The sequence below is a fragment of the Acartia tonsa genome, chromosome 10, assembly GCF_053477335.1.
Source record: "Acartia tonsa isolate MP-2025a chromosome 10, ASM5347733v1, whole genome shotgun sequence".
Lineage (NCBI taxonomy): Eukaryota > Metazoa > Arthropoda > Copepoda > Calanoida > Acartiidae > Acartia > Acartia tonsa.
Window position 1 is genome coordinate 27275533 of NC_137269.1, and position 16698 is coordinate 27292230.

The window sequence follows — 16698 nt, forward strand, 5'->3', positions numbered from 1 at the left end:
TCTAATTTATTTTGTTGTGAGAACACCCTGAATGACTAGAAGTGTTTGTGGATATTGATGAGAACTATTTTCAGCTTCATTACACGCCACCAGTGGAGGTGGAGGTTCTGAGGGAGCAATGGGAAGCATTCTGCCAGCTCTACCTGGAGGGCCAGGGGTACCATCTCCTCCTGGTCATCAGGATACATCAACTCATCATTATACCAATACCAGACATTTAGGAAACCATTAATAATCATTAAATTAATTCATTAATATATATAAAAGTTAATTCTAATTTGTTTAAAACTTCTTTCAATATTTCGGTTACGCCCGACACGGGACACGTAAATTGTTTCTTTTCAATCTATTTTAAAATCAGCTATTTATGAAAAATATTTTTTCACCAATAGATGGTGTTAGTTATCTTTTTAGCTAATTGCAAAAATATCTGCAGGGTGGCGTTTTTTTATTTCTGTCGATTTCTCTTAGGAGGGTGATGATACCCTCCCCCATTATAGTTAAAAACCTTTCCTGGACCTATGATAAGATACCCTAAGGAGAACCCGATCTGTTGAGCGGTTAGCGAGATTATTCGGTAATAACATACAAACACACAAACATACTGGTACTTTATCATAAGGATTACAATTATATTGTTTTATTTAATTTTACTTAAAACTATAACTTCAAAATTATTAATAAGTTTTAGTATTCCAAAGAAAATTAATGAAATATTTAAATTTTATAAATACTTTTATTTTTCTCTCTTCCTCTCTCTTTTTCTTGTAAAGACTTTAATCTGAAAATGTATGGGTTGAAAGATTATAGAAATTAATCCCTAGAAATAAAAGAAAAATGCATCCTTTTACCCATCCCCATTTTTCTTTACTCTAAAAACCGCAAATTATAATTCTTCTTCCTTTATTCTATTTTTGATTCTTGTCTTTTTCTTTAATAGGACATTATTCATAATTTTTCTCTCATGATAGAAGGACTAGTAAATAATTACATCCTACATTGGTGTTCTAAATTTCTATTTAAAACTTATCTTTATATAAGAATACTAGTGGCTACGCTACGCTACACTCGAGAAGAGAGGAGTTGAATTCGATAACCCAATTTCTTATTTTAGATTTAAAAGAAAAAGTAAAAAAAAATTTTTTTGGGGGGAATGATTTTTTTTGAGGGGGGGAGGCCTCCATCCCCATTTTAATTTTTGTTAAAATAATTTAATTGAAAAAAAAAAATTGGTGGTGGATTTTTTTCTAAGGGCGATTTTTCTTGGGAGGGTGGTGGTACCCTCCCCCAAAGCTACACTGTTAAGGAGAACCCGATCAGTTCAGCGGTTAGCGAGATCCTTTGGCACGGACAAACAAACAGACAGACATTCTGTTACTTTATTAAAAGGATTATGAATTATACTCTTATTAACCATAGGGGTCAAGAAAGAAAAATATATTCTATCTCTATGACATAATTTTACAATATAGAAAAATATAAAATCATATTATCATTTTTACGAATTGAAATTTAATAAGGTCTCTTTAATCTCCAACTATCTGTCCTTAATCTTATATTCTACAATCTGTTCTTCCTTCGACCTTATCCTCCAATAGAAAAAGACAATTAGGTTTTGTAGAAGACTTTTGATGCATTTCTAACTTGGATATAATAGATTAAATTGATGATTAACTTCCATCATATTTTTTTCTCTTTCTACATTTTCAAATTTTTCAATCTAAAATTAAGATGAGGTTTCTTGCATTATGATTTGAAATAAGATGATAGTTAAACTGATTAAGATTAAACCCACTTTAGTTTAATTTTGAGAAGGTGCGTTTCACCCAGCAGGGAAAGGAGCTTTAAATTATAATATAACCAGTAGAGATATTTCCTAAAAGCAGAGTCAAGTCCGTCTCTGGGTAAATGAAATCTTTTTGTATCCAGATAGATTGACAGACAAACTTTAGTGTACTTTAAATTATGAATAAGTTGACAATAGGCTACTAGGCTAGCCACTCCAAGCGTGTGTGCTAGGCATAATCCTGGATTAAAACTAAACAATAAGAAAGTTTTATTAGAATGTAACATTAACCAAACTTGAGACCAACTTTTCTAATCTTCTTTTTCCAAATTCAATTTTGTAAGTTTTGCAAGATTGCTCATTGGCTGCCCCAAACTCACAGACAGACAAGCAGACACACATTCTCTTATTCAGATATACTCTTCCTCTTTCTTGATGCATATAATCATATGTTCATCTGACAACTATGTGAAGGATGATTTTAGACATGACATGTGGATAGGTAGATAGTTTCTTCAAAATAATTGGTAACTGGAAAATTGTTTAACAAAAATAATGATTTAATTTTGCTCTTTTAACAATTCAAGTAAAAATGTGAAAAAGAAATTACAATTTAAGGCATATGAACCAATAGCTCCATAATTGGTGGGTTGATTTTTGTTTAATACTTTCATATAAGAAAACTATAAATTAAAATGTATGATGTGGTAATGGTCAAATTAACCATTTAATACCAATTATAAAAAAATAAGACAAGATAAGGGTGATATGCACACTATTGCATTGTACAAAATATATTTAGATTTGTAAACTTCTAATAAAAATCATCAGGTTATTTAGGGAAATTATGATTTAATGTCATATAATCTTGAAACACTTTTTCCTAATATATAAATAGTTTAAAGTATTAAAGTGTCCTACTTAAAGTTAAGAACAAGTAGACAGTAAAGTGAGGTTAGAGGATGTTATAAAGTGAGAAATTAGATCATGTCAAAACAAATTTGGAAGAAAATTATTGGTTAGGAGAAGATCTATCATAGAGTATGGGTGACAGAGTTTTGAAATATATTCAAATATTTTCAACTTTGACAATAAATATTTATACATTCATAAAATTTTACCAATTTTGTGTTGTTTGACCAAGTTTTATTTCTTGGATATGAAATGTCAGATCAAAATAAGGACAACAATCTTTACTTGGAAAACAAATATAAGTTAATTTATTAAATTCAACTTCATTCTAAAAACATAAGATAAGTTTAATTTTTATCAAAAGTATTTCTAGTCCTAAAGTAGAATATATCTAATTTCCTATCTACAATAATCATTAGCCTTAAGATTTATCTATCTAATCATCCATTGCAGAGTTTAAAAGTTAGTAATCATTATTTGTCTTTGGTTAAAGAATGCATGAACTATGGACTTTATTCATTCCTGGAAACCTATTCTGCCCCCAATCCCCCCCACACACCAATTTCTTATTTATTCTCTCTTGGCCTTCTCTTGAATTCTCTTTTCTGACCCTAGCCCTAACTTCTCCCTTGCTCAATATACATTTCTATTTCACATCCAAGATTAATTCAGCAAACTTTGTTTTCTGTGTAGAAACTTTGCATAGTTTTGTTTGTAGATAACCATAGTCTACTCTCTCTCTCTCTCTCTTTTATTAAATGAGTATTTTAGAGTGACCATACATTTTTCCTATATTTTAAACCTTAACCTTACTCACTTCTTTACTTGTCGTTTGTAGTTAAATTACTTTTATTACTAATTTCAAATTTTGTTTTTATAGATATAATAATAAACAAAAATTCAGGAATCGCCTATTGTTTGAATGTATTTTAGATACATCTACATGGTTTAAATAGGAACACACACAATTTCATCTGATTAAAAAGTCAAGTAATACAGATAATATAAAAACAGCTCTAACATTTAAATTCTAATCTGTGTCTCTATTGTTTGTGTGTGTGTTTGAGAATAATGGAATGAGAGAATAATTTTTATCCTGAATTACATATTTAAAAAACTTTCCAGGCTAAAATCTTCATTTTATTAGAATCTGGAAATTGATAACAAGACTAATGTTAAAGATAACAAATTTTGAAAATAAGCTAGTATTAGAATCTTATTTTGATTTGTTCAATTTAATTGATAACGCTCATTAAAATCACAAATTATAAAAATATAATCACTCTTTTTATTATATTTATAGTTTAATTAATTGTAATTTGATATTAAAAAAACATAGTCTTTATTTCTATCTGTTTAGATATTTAAGCTTCTTAAAAATATTTTTAACTATCAATCTAACTTTCTAATCTAACCAAGTTTAAGAATAGAAAATTATATATTCAAGTGTGTAAATATGTGTGTCTGTGTTTGTGTGTGTAAGTTGAAAATCCTGAGGGACAGTTATTTAATGACCCAGCAAACATTTGACACACATTTAAATTGAGAATTAAACACTTACACTCAGCTTTAACCCCTACTAATATTTTCCTATGGATTAAATGAAAAACTTAAGTATTAAAAGAAAAAAATATTTTTGTAAGAAATGTAATTATAATCTCTTAATGACAACTTTGAGATTATAATTATATTAAAAGAAACCAAGAATTATTAGGTAATTTATTATGGTTTTCCTTGCACAGTTGAATCAATATTGAAGGAGCATACCAACCCAAGAGATTCATTGAGACTTTCAAATGAAAGATTTGCTTCTCATATCTATGAGGTAAGATGATTTGAAGTAAAGCTTCTCTATAGAATGTATGTTCGTTTTTAAAAAGTATAGCTGTGAAATTATTGTTTTGATAATACCATATAGTCACAGGACATCTGTGGAGGTCATTGTTCCAAAAATGTTTGAACTTATATACATTCACAATAAAGAAAATAACCCAGGTTTTTTACAGGCAAAATGTTGGATGCTTTCATTCTTGCTTATAAAGAGGTTGAGAAAGTTATTGTTTACTCTGACTTTAGCCTTGTCTAATGTCAAGATGGTTTCACTTGCATTAAATTACAATTATAATTAAATATTTGGCGTTAGATAAAATAGTAAAATGAAATTTAAGTAGATTACATATCTAATTTACTATTTGTTTTCGAAAATGCTTATCCCATTACTTCTTTTAATTAAGTTACTTAAGTTAATTGTATTTAGAAATTGGAAGCTGGACTTGAAAGCTATGGACGACAACAAAAACAACAGTATACTATACATGTCACTGTTTTTACGAGGTATTTGTCTTTCATCTATCTTTCTGAATTTCTATCTATCTTTCTATTTCATCTTCTATATATCTGTCTGAATTTCTATCTATCTTTCTTTCTTATTTTCCATCTATCTGTCTGAATTTCTATAAATTTTTCTATCTTATTTTCCATCTATCTGTCTGAATTTCTATCTACCTTTCTATATTATCTTCTATCTATCTGTATGAATTTCTATCTATCTTTCTATCTTATATTCCATCTATCTGTCTAAATTTCTATAAATTTTTCTATCTTATCTTCCATCTATATTTCTGAATTTCTATCTACCTTTCTATATTATCTTCTATCTATCTGTATGAATTTCTATCTATCTTTCTATCTTATATTCCATCTATCTGTCTAAATTTCTATAAATTTTTCTATCTTATCTTCCATCTAGCTGTATGAATTTCTATCTATCTTTCTATCTTATCTTCCATCTATCTGTATGAATTTCTATCTATCTTTCTATCTTATCTTCCATCTATCTGAATGAATTTCTATCTATCTTTCTATCTTATCTTCCATCTATCTGTATGAATTTCTACCTTTCCACATTATAAATATAAATCTTTTAGCAAACCATTTATAGATGTTTTCGGAAGAGATATTTATGTAAAAATACTGATCAAGCTTTCTATTTAAAATTGTTGATCAGAAACTTTAAAGATCCAATATAAAAATGTTGAAATTTGATATTCGTAAAGCTTTTGATGGTATAAACCATGTTTCCTTGGAAGAATATTAATCAGGGCTAAAATTTTGAATAAAAGTTTTCAAGTTTGAGACACACTCTTAAAGATTAATTATGGAGAATAGAAATTAGCTTTGGCCAATTTCCTCTCTATAGTGAAATTGTGACCATCATTAAATGGGGATATATAGCGTAATGTTGATTTTAAAAAAGTCGTAAATATGTCATAAACTTTAAAGTTTCTGGAATAGGGGTAATAATGATCAGAAATGTTACATATTGAATTGAAATTTATTTTTATTTACACATAGACTTAAAGATTATAACTTTAGATTTTGGATTTTGATCATCAAAATAGGATATAAGAAGGATATTAGTAGTCTAAGATATTTTTATTTTTTTTTACAAATACCTCAACTTTATTGATCCAGCTATTTATAAATTTACCTATTTAAAACATACCAACTAAACTTTCCAATGGATGTTACTTTCAGTTTCATATATTTACAAATTTGATATTTAAATATTATATCAGTGTTACTAAGGATTTTATCATCAGTCCCCATTTAATAATGGCATGGTGTAATTTCCAAAAACATTATTTGTATTTTACAATTTGTGTTTAATTTAATATTTTAAAGCCTTTTATTATAAGCTTAACTGTTAATATTTCTTTTTAAAAAGCTAATGCCTCGTTGAGCTGAGTGTATAAAATCAGATTCAATTCCCTTACCTTCAATTGAAGATATTTTTGATCAGACCCATACAAACCTTGCTTGAATATTGTATACCTGAAAACGAACACTCTTATGAACATTTTATAGTAAAGTATGGATAGAAAGGTGCAATTCTGTACTTTATATGACATATATTCAGTATAGTGTTTCAAAATTAAAGATTTTGAAATACTGCGAAATTCCTTTTAATCCTAATGTTTATAGGACATTTCCAAAGAAAATTTAGAATGGAATAAGGTATTTTATAAAAGTTAAAATATTTAATATATGATTAAAAATAAATCATTTATTTTCAAAAAAAAGATCTTTTACTGATTTTTTTTTAAAGTCTAACAATTCAATCAGTTATTAATAGATTAATTGTAATTCTAACTTCATTTAAGCGGTCAACATATTTACATTCTTTCCATCTCAATTATCTTGATTCCCTCTAATATACTGTTTGTAAAGTTGTTCATTTTTCAAAACTATATTGAATCTGGAAGGAAACATATTAAATGTTAGAATTTTGTTAATATGTAAATGTCATTCACAAAAGTTGAGCTCTCGATGCAAACTGTTGTTGATGTTTGTTTTACAAAATTTTAGCAGCACAGCAACTCTTCAATTTATATTTTCTTACTCCAGTCCAAAGTAACATACAAGTTTTGTTTTTAGAGTAATAGTTTATGTTGTTATTATCTACTAATTTTAAATATCTTAAATGATTTTTTTCTTTTTAATTATATTAGAGTTAGTTGAATTTTAATTTGTTATCTTCAAAACATATGAAAAAATATTTTTTCATAAATTAGATTAGTGATGATATTTCTAATTTTTTTTTATCATTTTAAGCATATAATGGAAGGAAATCATACTTGTTTTGATAATATTGTTCTCTAATGATTAATTCTTAGTTTTTTTTGCAAAAAAAAGCATTTTTAATTTTGATGATAAATCTGTGTAAAGCTCCAAAATTAAAATTAAACTTTAGAATATTGATTTTTCAATGATAACAAAAAATGTCTTCAAAATAATAAATTCCTGCTAATATCAAAAACACAAAGAAAAAGTTCTTGGAAGAAAATAATGTTCCAGAAGTTAGCACCTTGAGAATAAATTCAAATAGGAAAAATGCAAAAATAACTAAAAGAAATTCCAGAACTCATTTTTTTCAATTTTTCCAATAATTCTTTTATTTGTCTAAAAGGGAAATATTCAAATTGTTAAAACAGTCTCAGCTAAAAATCTAAAAATATTTGAATAATCTTTTTGTTTGGTTAACACTTATTTTTATTGTCTGGCTCATTTTTTAGGTCTGGCCTTTAACCCTATGTAATAATGTTGACTTTATAACTTTATAAGAAAACAAACAAAATTTTTTTATAAAACAAGATATTAGAACAACTTATCCTATCTGAAAATTTTAAACGGTTTTTGAATTTTTTCAATTAAAATAGATACCTAACAAGAAATAAATCATTTAGAAAATAAAATTGTAAGATAGCACTTGTTTGCTTTATAAAAATAGACAAAAAGATAGTTAAAAGAGATAATGATTTCTAAAGTGAAATTTTTAAAATACATGTCTAACTTAGCTTTTGCCTTTGTATATGACCTTATGAATTTCCCTATCAAAGATATTTGAGATAGATTACCTTTAATTAGATATATAAAATTTTTTTTAAATGTCCTTCTAATTGCACTATTGAAAATTATTCAAAATAGTGTCCTTCTAAATGCACTATTAAAATAAATTTAAAATAGTGTCCTTCTAATTGCACTAATAAAAACTATTCAAAATAGTGTCCTTCTAATTGCACTATTAAAAACTGTTTAAAAATGTTTGCATAATATTCCCTGTCCTCTCTTCTAATAGTTTGCAAAATTTTGTGCAACCCTTGGTCAATGCCACAGAGCAAAGGAAATATAAATTAGTTATTTATGCATTTATATTATTATAATCTTAAATTCTATGTGATTTGTAATTTAATTATTTGTAGTATTTTTGTGTCAATCAAATTTTATCTCTGGGCCCTGATCATAGAAACATATTTCCTATCCCTGTATCTCTGGTTTATCCCTGTGCCCTGATCATATAAACATATTTTCTATCCCTGTATCTCTGGTTTATCCCTGTGCCCTGATCATATAAACATATTTCCTATCCCTGTATCTCTGGTTTATCCCTGTGCCCTGATCATAGAAACATATTTTCTATCCCTGTATCTCTGGTTTATCCCTGTGCCCTGATCATATAAACATATTTTCTATCCCTGTATCTCTGGTTTATCCCTGTGCCCTGATCATATAAACATATTTCCTATCCCTGTATCTCTGGTTTATCCCTGTGCCCTGATCATAGAAACATATTTCCTATCCCTGTATCTCTGGTTTACTCCTGGTCCCTGATCATAGAAACATATTTCCTATCCCTGTATCTCTGGTTTATCCCTGGTCCCTGATCATATAAACATATTTCCTATCCCTGTATCTCTGGTTTATCCCTGTGCCCTGATCATATAAACATATTTCCTATCCCTGTATTTCTGGTTTATCCCTGGTCCCTGATCATATAAACATATTTCCTATCCCTGTATCTCTGGTTTATCCCTGTGCCCTGATCATAGAAACATATTTCCTATCCCTGTATTTCTGGTTTATCCCTGTGCCCTGATCATATAAACATATTTCCTATCCCTGTATCTCTGGTTTATCCCTGTGCCCTGATCATATAAATATATTTCCTATCCCTGTATTTCTGGTTTATCCCTGTGCCCTGATCATATAAACATATTTCCTATCCCTGTATCTCTGGTTTATCCCTGTGCCCTGATCATAGAAACATATTTCCTATCCCTGTATCTCTGGTTTATCCCTGGTCCCTGATCATATAAACATATTTCCTATCCCTGTATCTCTGGTTTATCCCTGTGCCCTGATCATATAAACATATTTCCTATCCCTGTATCTCTGGTTTATCCCTGTGCCCTGATCATATAAACATATTTCCTATCCCTGTATCTCTGGTTTATCCCTATGCCCTGATCATATAAACATATTTCCTATCCCTGTATTTCTGGTTTATCCCTGTGCCCTGATCATATAAACATATTTCCTATCCCTGTATCTCTGGTTTATCCCTGTGCCCTGATCATAGAAACATATTTCCTATCCCTGTATTTCTGGTTTATCCCTGTGCCCTGATCATATAAACATATTTCCTATCCCTGTATCTCTGGTTTATCCCTGTGCCCTGATCATATAAACATATTTCCTATCCCTGTATTTCTGGTTTATCCCTGTGCCCTGATCATATAAACATATTTCCTATCCCTGTATCTCTGGTTTATCCCTGTGCCCTGATCATAGAAACATATTTCCTATCCCTGTATCTCTGGTTTATCCCTGGTCCCTGATCATAGAAACATATTTCCTATCCCTGTATCTCTGGTTTACTCCTGGTCCCTGATCATAGAAACATATTTCCTATCCCTGTATCTCTGGTTTATCCCTGGGCCCTGATCATAGAAACATATTTCCTATCCCTGTATTTCTGGTTTATCCCTGTGCCCTGATCATATAAACATATTTCCTATCCCTGTATCTCTGGTTTATCCCTGTGCCCTGATCATATAAACATATTTCCTATCCCTGTATCTCTGGTTTATCCCTGTGCCCTGATCATATAAACATATTTCCTATCCCTGTATCTCTGGTTTATCCCTGTGCCCTGATCATATAAACATATTTCCTATCCCTGTATCTCTGGTTTATCCCTGTGCCCTGATCATATAAACATATTTCCTATCCCTGTATTTCTGGTTTATCCCTGTGCCCTGATCATATAAACATATTTCCTATCCCTGTATTTCTGGTTTATCCCTGGGCCCTGATCATAGAAACATATTTCCTATCCCTGTATTTCTGGTTTATCCCTGGGCCCTGATCACAGCAACATTTTGTGTTGTGCAAACAAAGATAATTTTCTTATGTTCCAATATCTATCCATCTACTTTCTATCCATAAAAATAGCCACCTATCTATCATTTTTGCAGTTCAGATATTCATGAAATCTTAAATTTGATTGTTTTATTTCTATATTTTAATTTTTAATAAACTCTTTGTCAATCTGAAGCAATCATCTATCCATATGCCTATCAGTCCAGCCTATACATACAAGCTAATCATCAAGTTAATCTTCATATCTGTAATTATATATTTACTACCGGCTACACTCTAGAGGCCTCTACGGACACTTGAGGAGGGGAGAGTCGAATTTGATAACCCAGTTTATTATTTTAGATTTTTAAAAAAAAGTAAAAAGAAATTTTTTGGGAGGGGAGGGGTAATTTTTTTGAAAGGGCGATTTCTCTTGGGAGGTTGGTGGTACCCTTTCCCAAAATTATTATAAACCTTCCCGGGACCTATGAGAAGCTACCCTGTTAAGAAGAACCCGATCGGTCCAGCAGTTTAATTTTCTATATTAATTTATCTATCTATTCATCTATCTATTCATCTATCTATATTCTATCTATTTATCTATCTATAATCTAATTATTTGTATATCTCTAATCTATCTATTCATCTGTCTATAATCCATCAATTCATCTATCTAATCTATTTAACTATATTAATCTATCTTACTACCTAGATCTAGCTCGGAAGATTACAGTCTGCAAACTGAGGAATCCTTGTATCCAGAGAAATGGATCTGGCAACAAGAAACAGATCTGGCTCTTGGCAGGTAAACAATATCACATTCTAAATTTATCTAACTTTTTATGATTTGTCTTTAAAACAAGGATTATTACTTGCATACTTAATCATAATAAAAAAAGACAAAGTGCCATCTATTTCATATTTATCTTTAGCAGGGACTGAGAAAATCACATTTTGCGATGTCATATAGATCTTTAGAGCTGAACATTTTAGCTTCATGTGGCTTTAGACAAAGTGATTTATTTATTGTTGATGGTTATAAGAATCATTCAACAATAATTTCTTTAATAAATTACATTATTTTCGCTCAACTTAAAGAGTATCATTGTAACTTAAGAATACACTAAGTTATGTTACAAGATAAATATCTTATATCAGTACCAATGCCAAAATCTACTTTTCCTCGTCAATTGTTAAAAAGTTCATTTTATACTCAGCAATTTTAGAATCATTAAATCGATATCACAAATTATAATGAATAAAATTAAACTATATGTAGATTAAGATTATTAGATGTAACGTTTGAACACTGTCTGTTTGAAGCCAGCAATTAATATTTCAAGAAAACTTTGTATACCAGTATAATTTACATTCAAATGTCTAATCTCTAAATGATATATTGGTCAATTCGTTTTACCTTTATAGTGCTTTCATTCTAGTTATGTAGGTAAACGCTACAGATACATGTGTACATTGTTTACAAGTAGTGAAACTGGTTAAACTTTACTTTGACATTTATTTGTAAAAATGTATTTTTGTTTTCAAAGTTTAACCAAATTATCCTAAAGTTTGGAAAGAGGAACAAAAAGGAGAAATAATAAATACACATAAACAACTTTCCAACCTGGACAGAAAGGTTATTCTGATTTTTTTAAAAAGACAATCTTTTTTGGCAGAGTAGTTAGAAAAATAATCTAAAATCATTCCAGAATTTGTGTGAAGCATCTCCAAAATGTAAAGTTTTTACGATTCGGTGGTTAATTTGATCTTAGAGAACCAACAAACCATTTCGGATAATCGGATAGCAAAGGTAAAATTGAATGTTGGTCCTCATATTTTGCAAGGCATCAAACATTTGACTTTCATATTTAAAGAAATTGTTTTGCGTGCAAAAATAATACTTTTATTTAGGGCGGTTTTTTTACAAAAAAAAAATACTTTTGAAACGCAGACAAATTATAATATCTATGATATATTAGTCACAACTGTTAGAATGATTATAAGATATCATAGGTACAACAAACAAATTATTATTGATTGTCATTATCCATAGCTTCAAATTTGTTTTATTGATATTTATCCAAATCCGTGTATCTAGACTTGACCTTCCTAACGGGAAAGTAGGTTTTTGCCAATTTTGGGCAATTATTTTGATCATGCAACATATGTTCTATACTTTTTGTCTATATGTCTGCATTAATACCCTTGATGGAGGTGATATTGGACTGTAAATTATATTGGTCCTCAAAGTTATTGAGTTTAAGGATTTTTATCTTCATTTGGTTGTATAAACACTCAGTTAAACAGTGTTCAAACTTTTCCATCAATAATCTTGATATACAAAAAAGGAATTTTTATATATGCTAATTTTGGGTGTTAAGCAGTTTATTTATCGACTAATCCCTAAAGATTCATGATTTATATAATTTTGTAGACCATTAAACGCGTTGTTAAAGTTAAGCTTACTTTAATAGATGCTTATAATTAGAAGCGGAAAAATGACAAACCCCAAACTGTCCCAGTTTTGAGCAAGACGATTCCAGTTACGTCATATACGTTTCGGGAAAAAAAAAGGGAAGGGGGGAAGAAAATATCTTTAAAAGAGATGGGAGAAAAGGGAAGAGATTTTCTTCCCCCCTTCCCTTTTTATATGACGTCTTGCTCAAAACTGGGACAGTTTAAGGGTTTGTCGGAAAAATGAGTCCCCTAAAGCAGAGGCGTGCAGAAAGAAGGTTGGATCCAACCCTCTGGCAAAATAATGAGGGTTGGAAACACACACCCCGACACACCCCTTAATATTAATGCTGTCGTACATATTTCCATCAAGGCTCCCAATCCAGTCATCTTGTAAATTAATCCTATTAGTATTATAAATACGGTTACACATAACATACAATCAACTCTTTTATTCCACGAACTAAGGTTTAAAATCATAAATGTTCATTGTAATGCACTGCGCATGTTTAATGCAAAAGGCATTTTCCCAATTCTTACAATTAATAAGCAGGCATATAAAAGAAAGAACCGTTAATCGGAAAATTATACAAAATTCTTTTGTTATCTAGCATTTTGAAAACAAAAACCTTAAATTTACATTATTTCAGCAAAAAAAATGAAGAATAAAATAAAGTAAACTTGAAAAGATCAAAGAAAACTAAAATTTTCAAAAGTTAAATTCATTTACAAGAGAAAGTAAGCAATTGTTGTGTCTGCTATCCATCTATTTACTTTCGTACTATTTTTTTAGATTTCTTTTTTTAATTTTGTTGCATTACTTATCACGGAGGAAGAGGGCATTGGTGTAAATTTTTATGGTAGTTAAAGTCTTCTCAATACGCTTTCTCGTGGATTTGCCTAAAACTCTGTGTTCCTTTTTTAAAATAATGATTGGTTTGTTTACACTATCACTTTTGAATATTTCACCAATAATTTTAATCTTCATTGCTTATTATCATTTCGGGTGTACATCAAATTCTCGTTCATTATATTATCCCTTAAGATTTCTGGTACATGTGTGTGTGTATCTTGTAAAACAGCAATTTGTCGAAATTTCACATCTCAATCGTATTATATAAATTAGTAAGAGTATTTTGTCTGAAGCTTAAGATCTAAATAACTACTATACTGACCGACTGGGTTATCTTTTTTTAGGTAGGCTTCAGATAGGTCCAGTGATGTCTTAGGCTATTTTATTTTCAGTTTTAAGTTTTGTGATGGTTCTTAGCTATTTTCATGGCTTATCCCTGCCCTTTCAATGAGGATGCTAGGGGCGTAGCCGCTAGTGTTTTATATTTTTTTCTTAATGAAAATTTGAAGCATACTAAAGTAAAAAATATTCATGACCAATAATGATGATAACTGTAACAACAACGTATAATTTAGCATGTAATAAAAATCAGAATGTTTTTTAAAACAGTTGTTGTTAACAATTTTTGTAAACATCAAATTGAGTTTTTTAATGGGAATTCTCTGATTCGAAACTATATTGTTATGAGTGCAGCGCTTTAGCATTTATAAAATTATGCATAATATTTAGAAAATAAACATTTGTTAACATATAGAATTTGTATATTTAATAGAATTAGAACTTAGATATACAAATATAAGTTGTGTTAGGGGTTGTATATTGATTTATCCAATTAATATTGCATTTGCATTCACAGAATAAGCAATACACACAATATACAGATATAATTTACAAACAGGGCATTCAAATAAATATTAATTTAGCTAAAATTTATTTTTTATAAATAGGGACTAAAAAGTTAGAAACAAATCAATGAAAAATGTATAAAACAAGGGGCATAATGGTCTATTAAGCGAAAGTGGGATTTTACCTTGTTAGACTGTTGTATCACTATCAATTATACGAGCAGCTGCGCCTCTATTCTCTAACGGGAGAAGAAATGGGTTAGCATATTATCTAAAGCTACAACTTAAATTTACAATTAAAACAGTCTAAACAAAATAAATTTACAAATAAAATAGCCAAAAAAAGGAAGATTATATTTGAACAACCTGTATTCATGATATACATTGATATAAACAACAAATATAGATACAGGTGCAATAATACAACTTTGTTTCTCTCTATCTTTACAGGGTGTATCATGAAAATAATACAACTTTGTTTCTCTCTATCTTTACAGGGTGTATCATAAGAATAATGCAACTTTGTTTCTCTCAATTTTTACAGGGTGTATCATAAGAGTAATTCAACTTTGTTTCTCTCTATCTTTACAGAGTGTATCATAAGAATAATACAACTTTGTTTCTCTCTCTATCTTTACAGGGTGTATCATAAGAATAATACAACTTTGTTTCTCTCTATCTTTACAGGGTGTATCATAAGAATAATACAACTTTGTTTCTCTCTATCTTTACAGGGTGTATCATAAGAATAATACAACTTTGTTTCTCTTTATCTTTACAGGGTGTATCATAAGAATAATACAACTTTGTTTCTCTCTATCTTTACAGTGTGTATCATGAAAATAATACAACTTTGTTTCTCTCTATCTTTACAGGGTGTATCATGAAAATAATACAACTTTTTTTTTCTCTATCTTTACAGGGTGTATCATGAAAATAATACAACTTTGTTTTTCTCTATCTTTACAGGGTGTATCATGAAAATAATACAACTTTGTTTTTCTCTATCTTTACAGGGTGTATCATGAAAATAATACTACATTGTTTCTCTCTATCTTTACAGGGTGTATCATGAAAATAATACAACTTTGTTTTTTCTCTATCTTTACAGGGTGTATCATAAGAATAATATAACTTTGTTTATCTCTATCTTTACAGGGTGTATCATAAGAATAATACAACTTTGTTTTTCTCTATCTTTACAGGGTGTATCATAAGAATAATACAACTTTGTTTATCTCTATCTTTACAGTGTGTATCATAAGAATAATACAACTTTGTTTCTCTCTATCTTTACAGGGTGTATCATGAAAATAATACAACTTTGTTTCTCTCTATCTTTACAGGGTGTATCATGAAAATAATACAACTTTGTTTCTCTCTATCTTTACAGGGTGTATCATAAGAATAATGCAACTTTGTTTCTCTCTCAATCTTTACAGGGTGTATCATAAGAGTAATTCAACTTTGTTTCTCTCTATCTTTACAGAGTGTATCATAAGAATAATACAACTTTGTTTCTCTCTCTATCTTTACAGGGTGTATCATAAGAATAATACAACTTTGTTTCTCTCTATCTTTACAGGGTGTATCATAAGAATAATACAACTTTGTTTCTCTCTATCTTTACAGGGTGTATCATAAGAATAATACAACTTTGTTTCTCTTTATCTTTACAGGGTGTATCATAAGAATAATACAACTTTGTTTCTCTCTATCTTTACAGTGTGTATCATGAAAATAATACAACTTTGTTTCTCTCTATCTTTACAGGGTGTATCATGAAAATAATACAACTTTGTTTTTCTCTATCTTTACAGGGTGTATCATGAAAATAATACAACTTTGTTTTTCTCTATCTTTACAGGGTGTATCATGAAAATAATACAACTTTGTTTTTCTCTATCTTTACAGGGTGTATCATGAAAATAATACTACATTGTTTCTCTCTATCTTTACAGGGTGTATCATGAAAATAATACAACTTTGTTTTTTTCTCTATCTTTACAGGGTGTATCATAAGAATAATACAACTTTGTTTATCTCTATCTTTACAGGGTGTATCATAAGAATAATACAACTTTGTTTTTCTCTATCTTTACAGGGTGTATCATAAGAATAATACAACTTTGTTTATCTCTATCTTT

General features: G+C 29.2%; 1 protein-coding gene across 1 annotated transcript in view; it reads left to right on the forward strand.

The window, feature by feature from the left end:
* The window catches only part of LOC145329750 (uncharacterized), a 114173-nt gene that overhangs the window by 67213 nt on the left and 30262 nt on the right, over window positions 1-16698 (forward strand). Inside the window, exons 18-21 of the mRNA XM_080174130.1 lie at window positions 75-219; window positions 4439-4523; window positions 4956-5032; window positions 11112-11204. Coding sequence (XP_080030256.1) covers window positions 75-219; window positions 4439-4523; window positions 4956-5032; window positions 11112-11204 — 400 coding nt within the window. The remainder of the gene's footprint in view (window positions 1-74; window positions 220-4438; window positions 4524-4955; window positions 5033-11111; window positions 11205-16698) is intronic.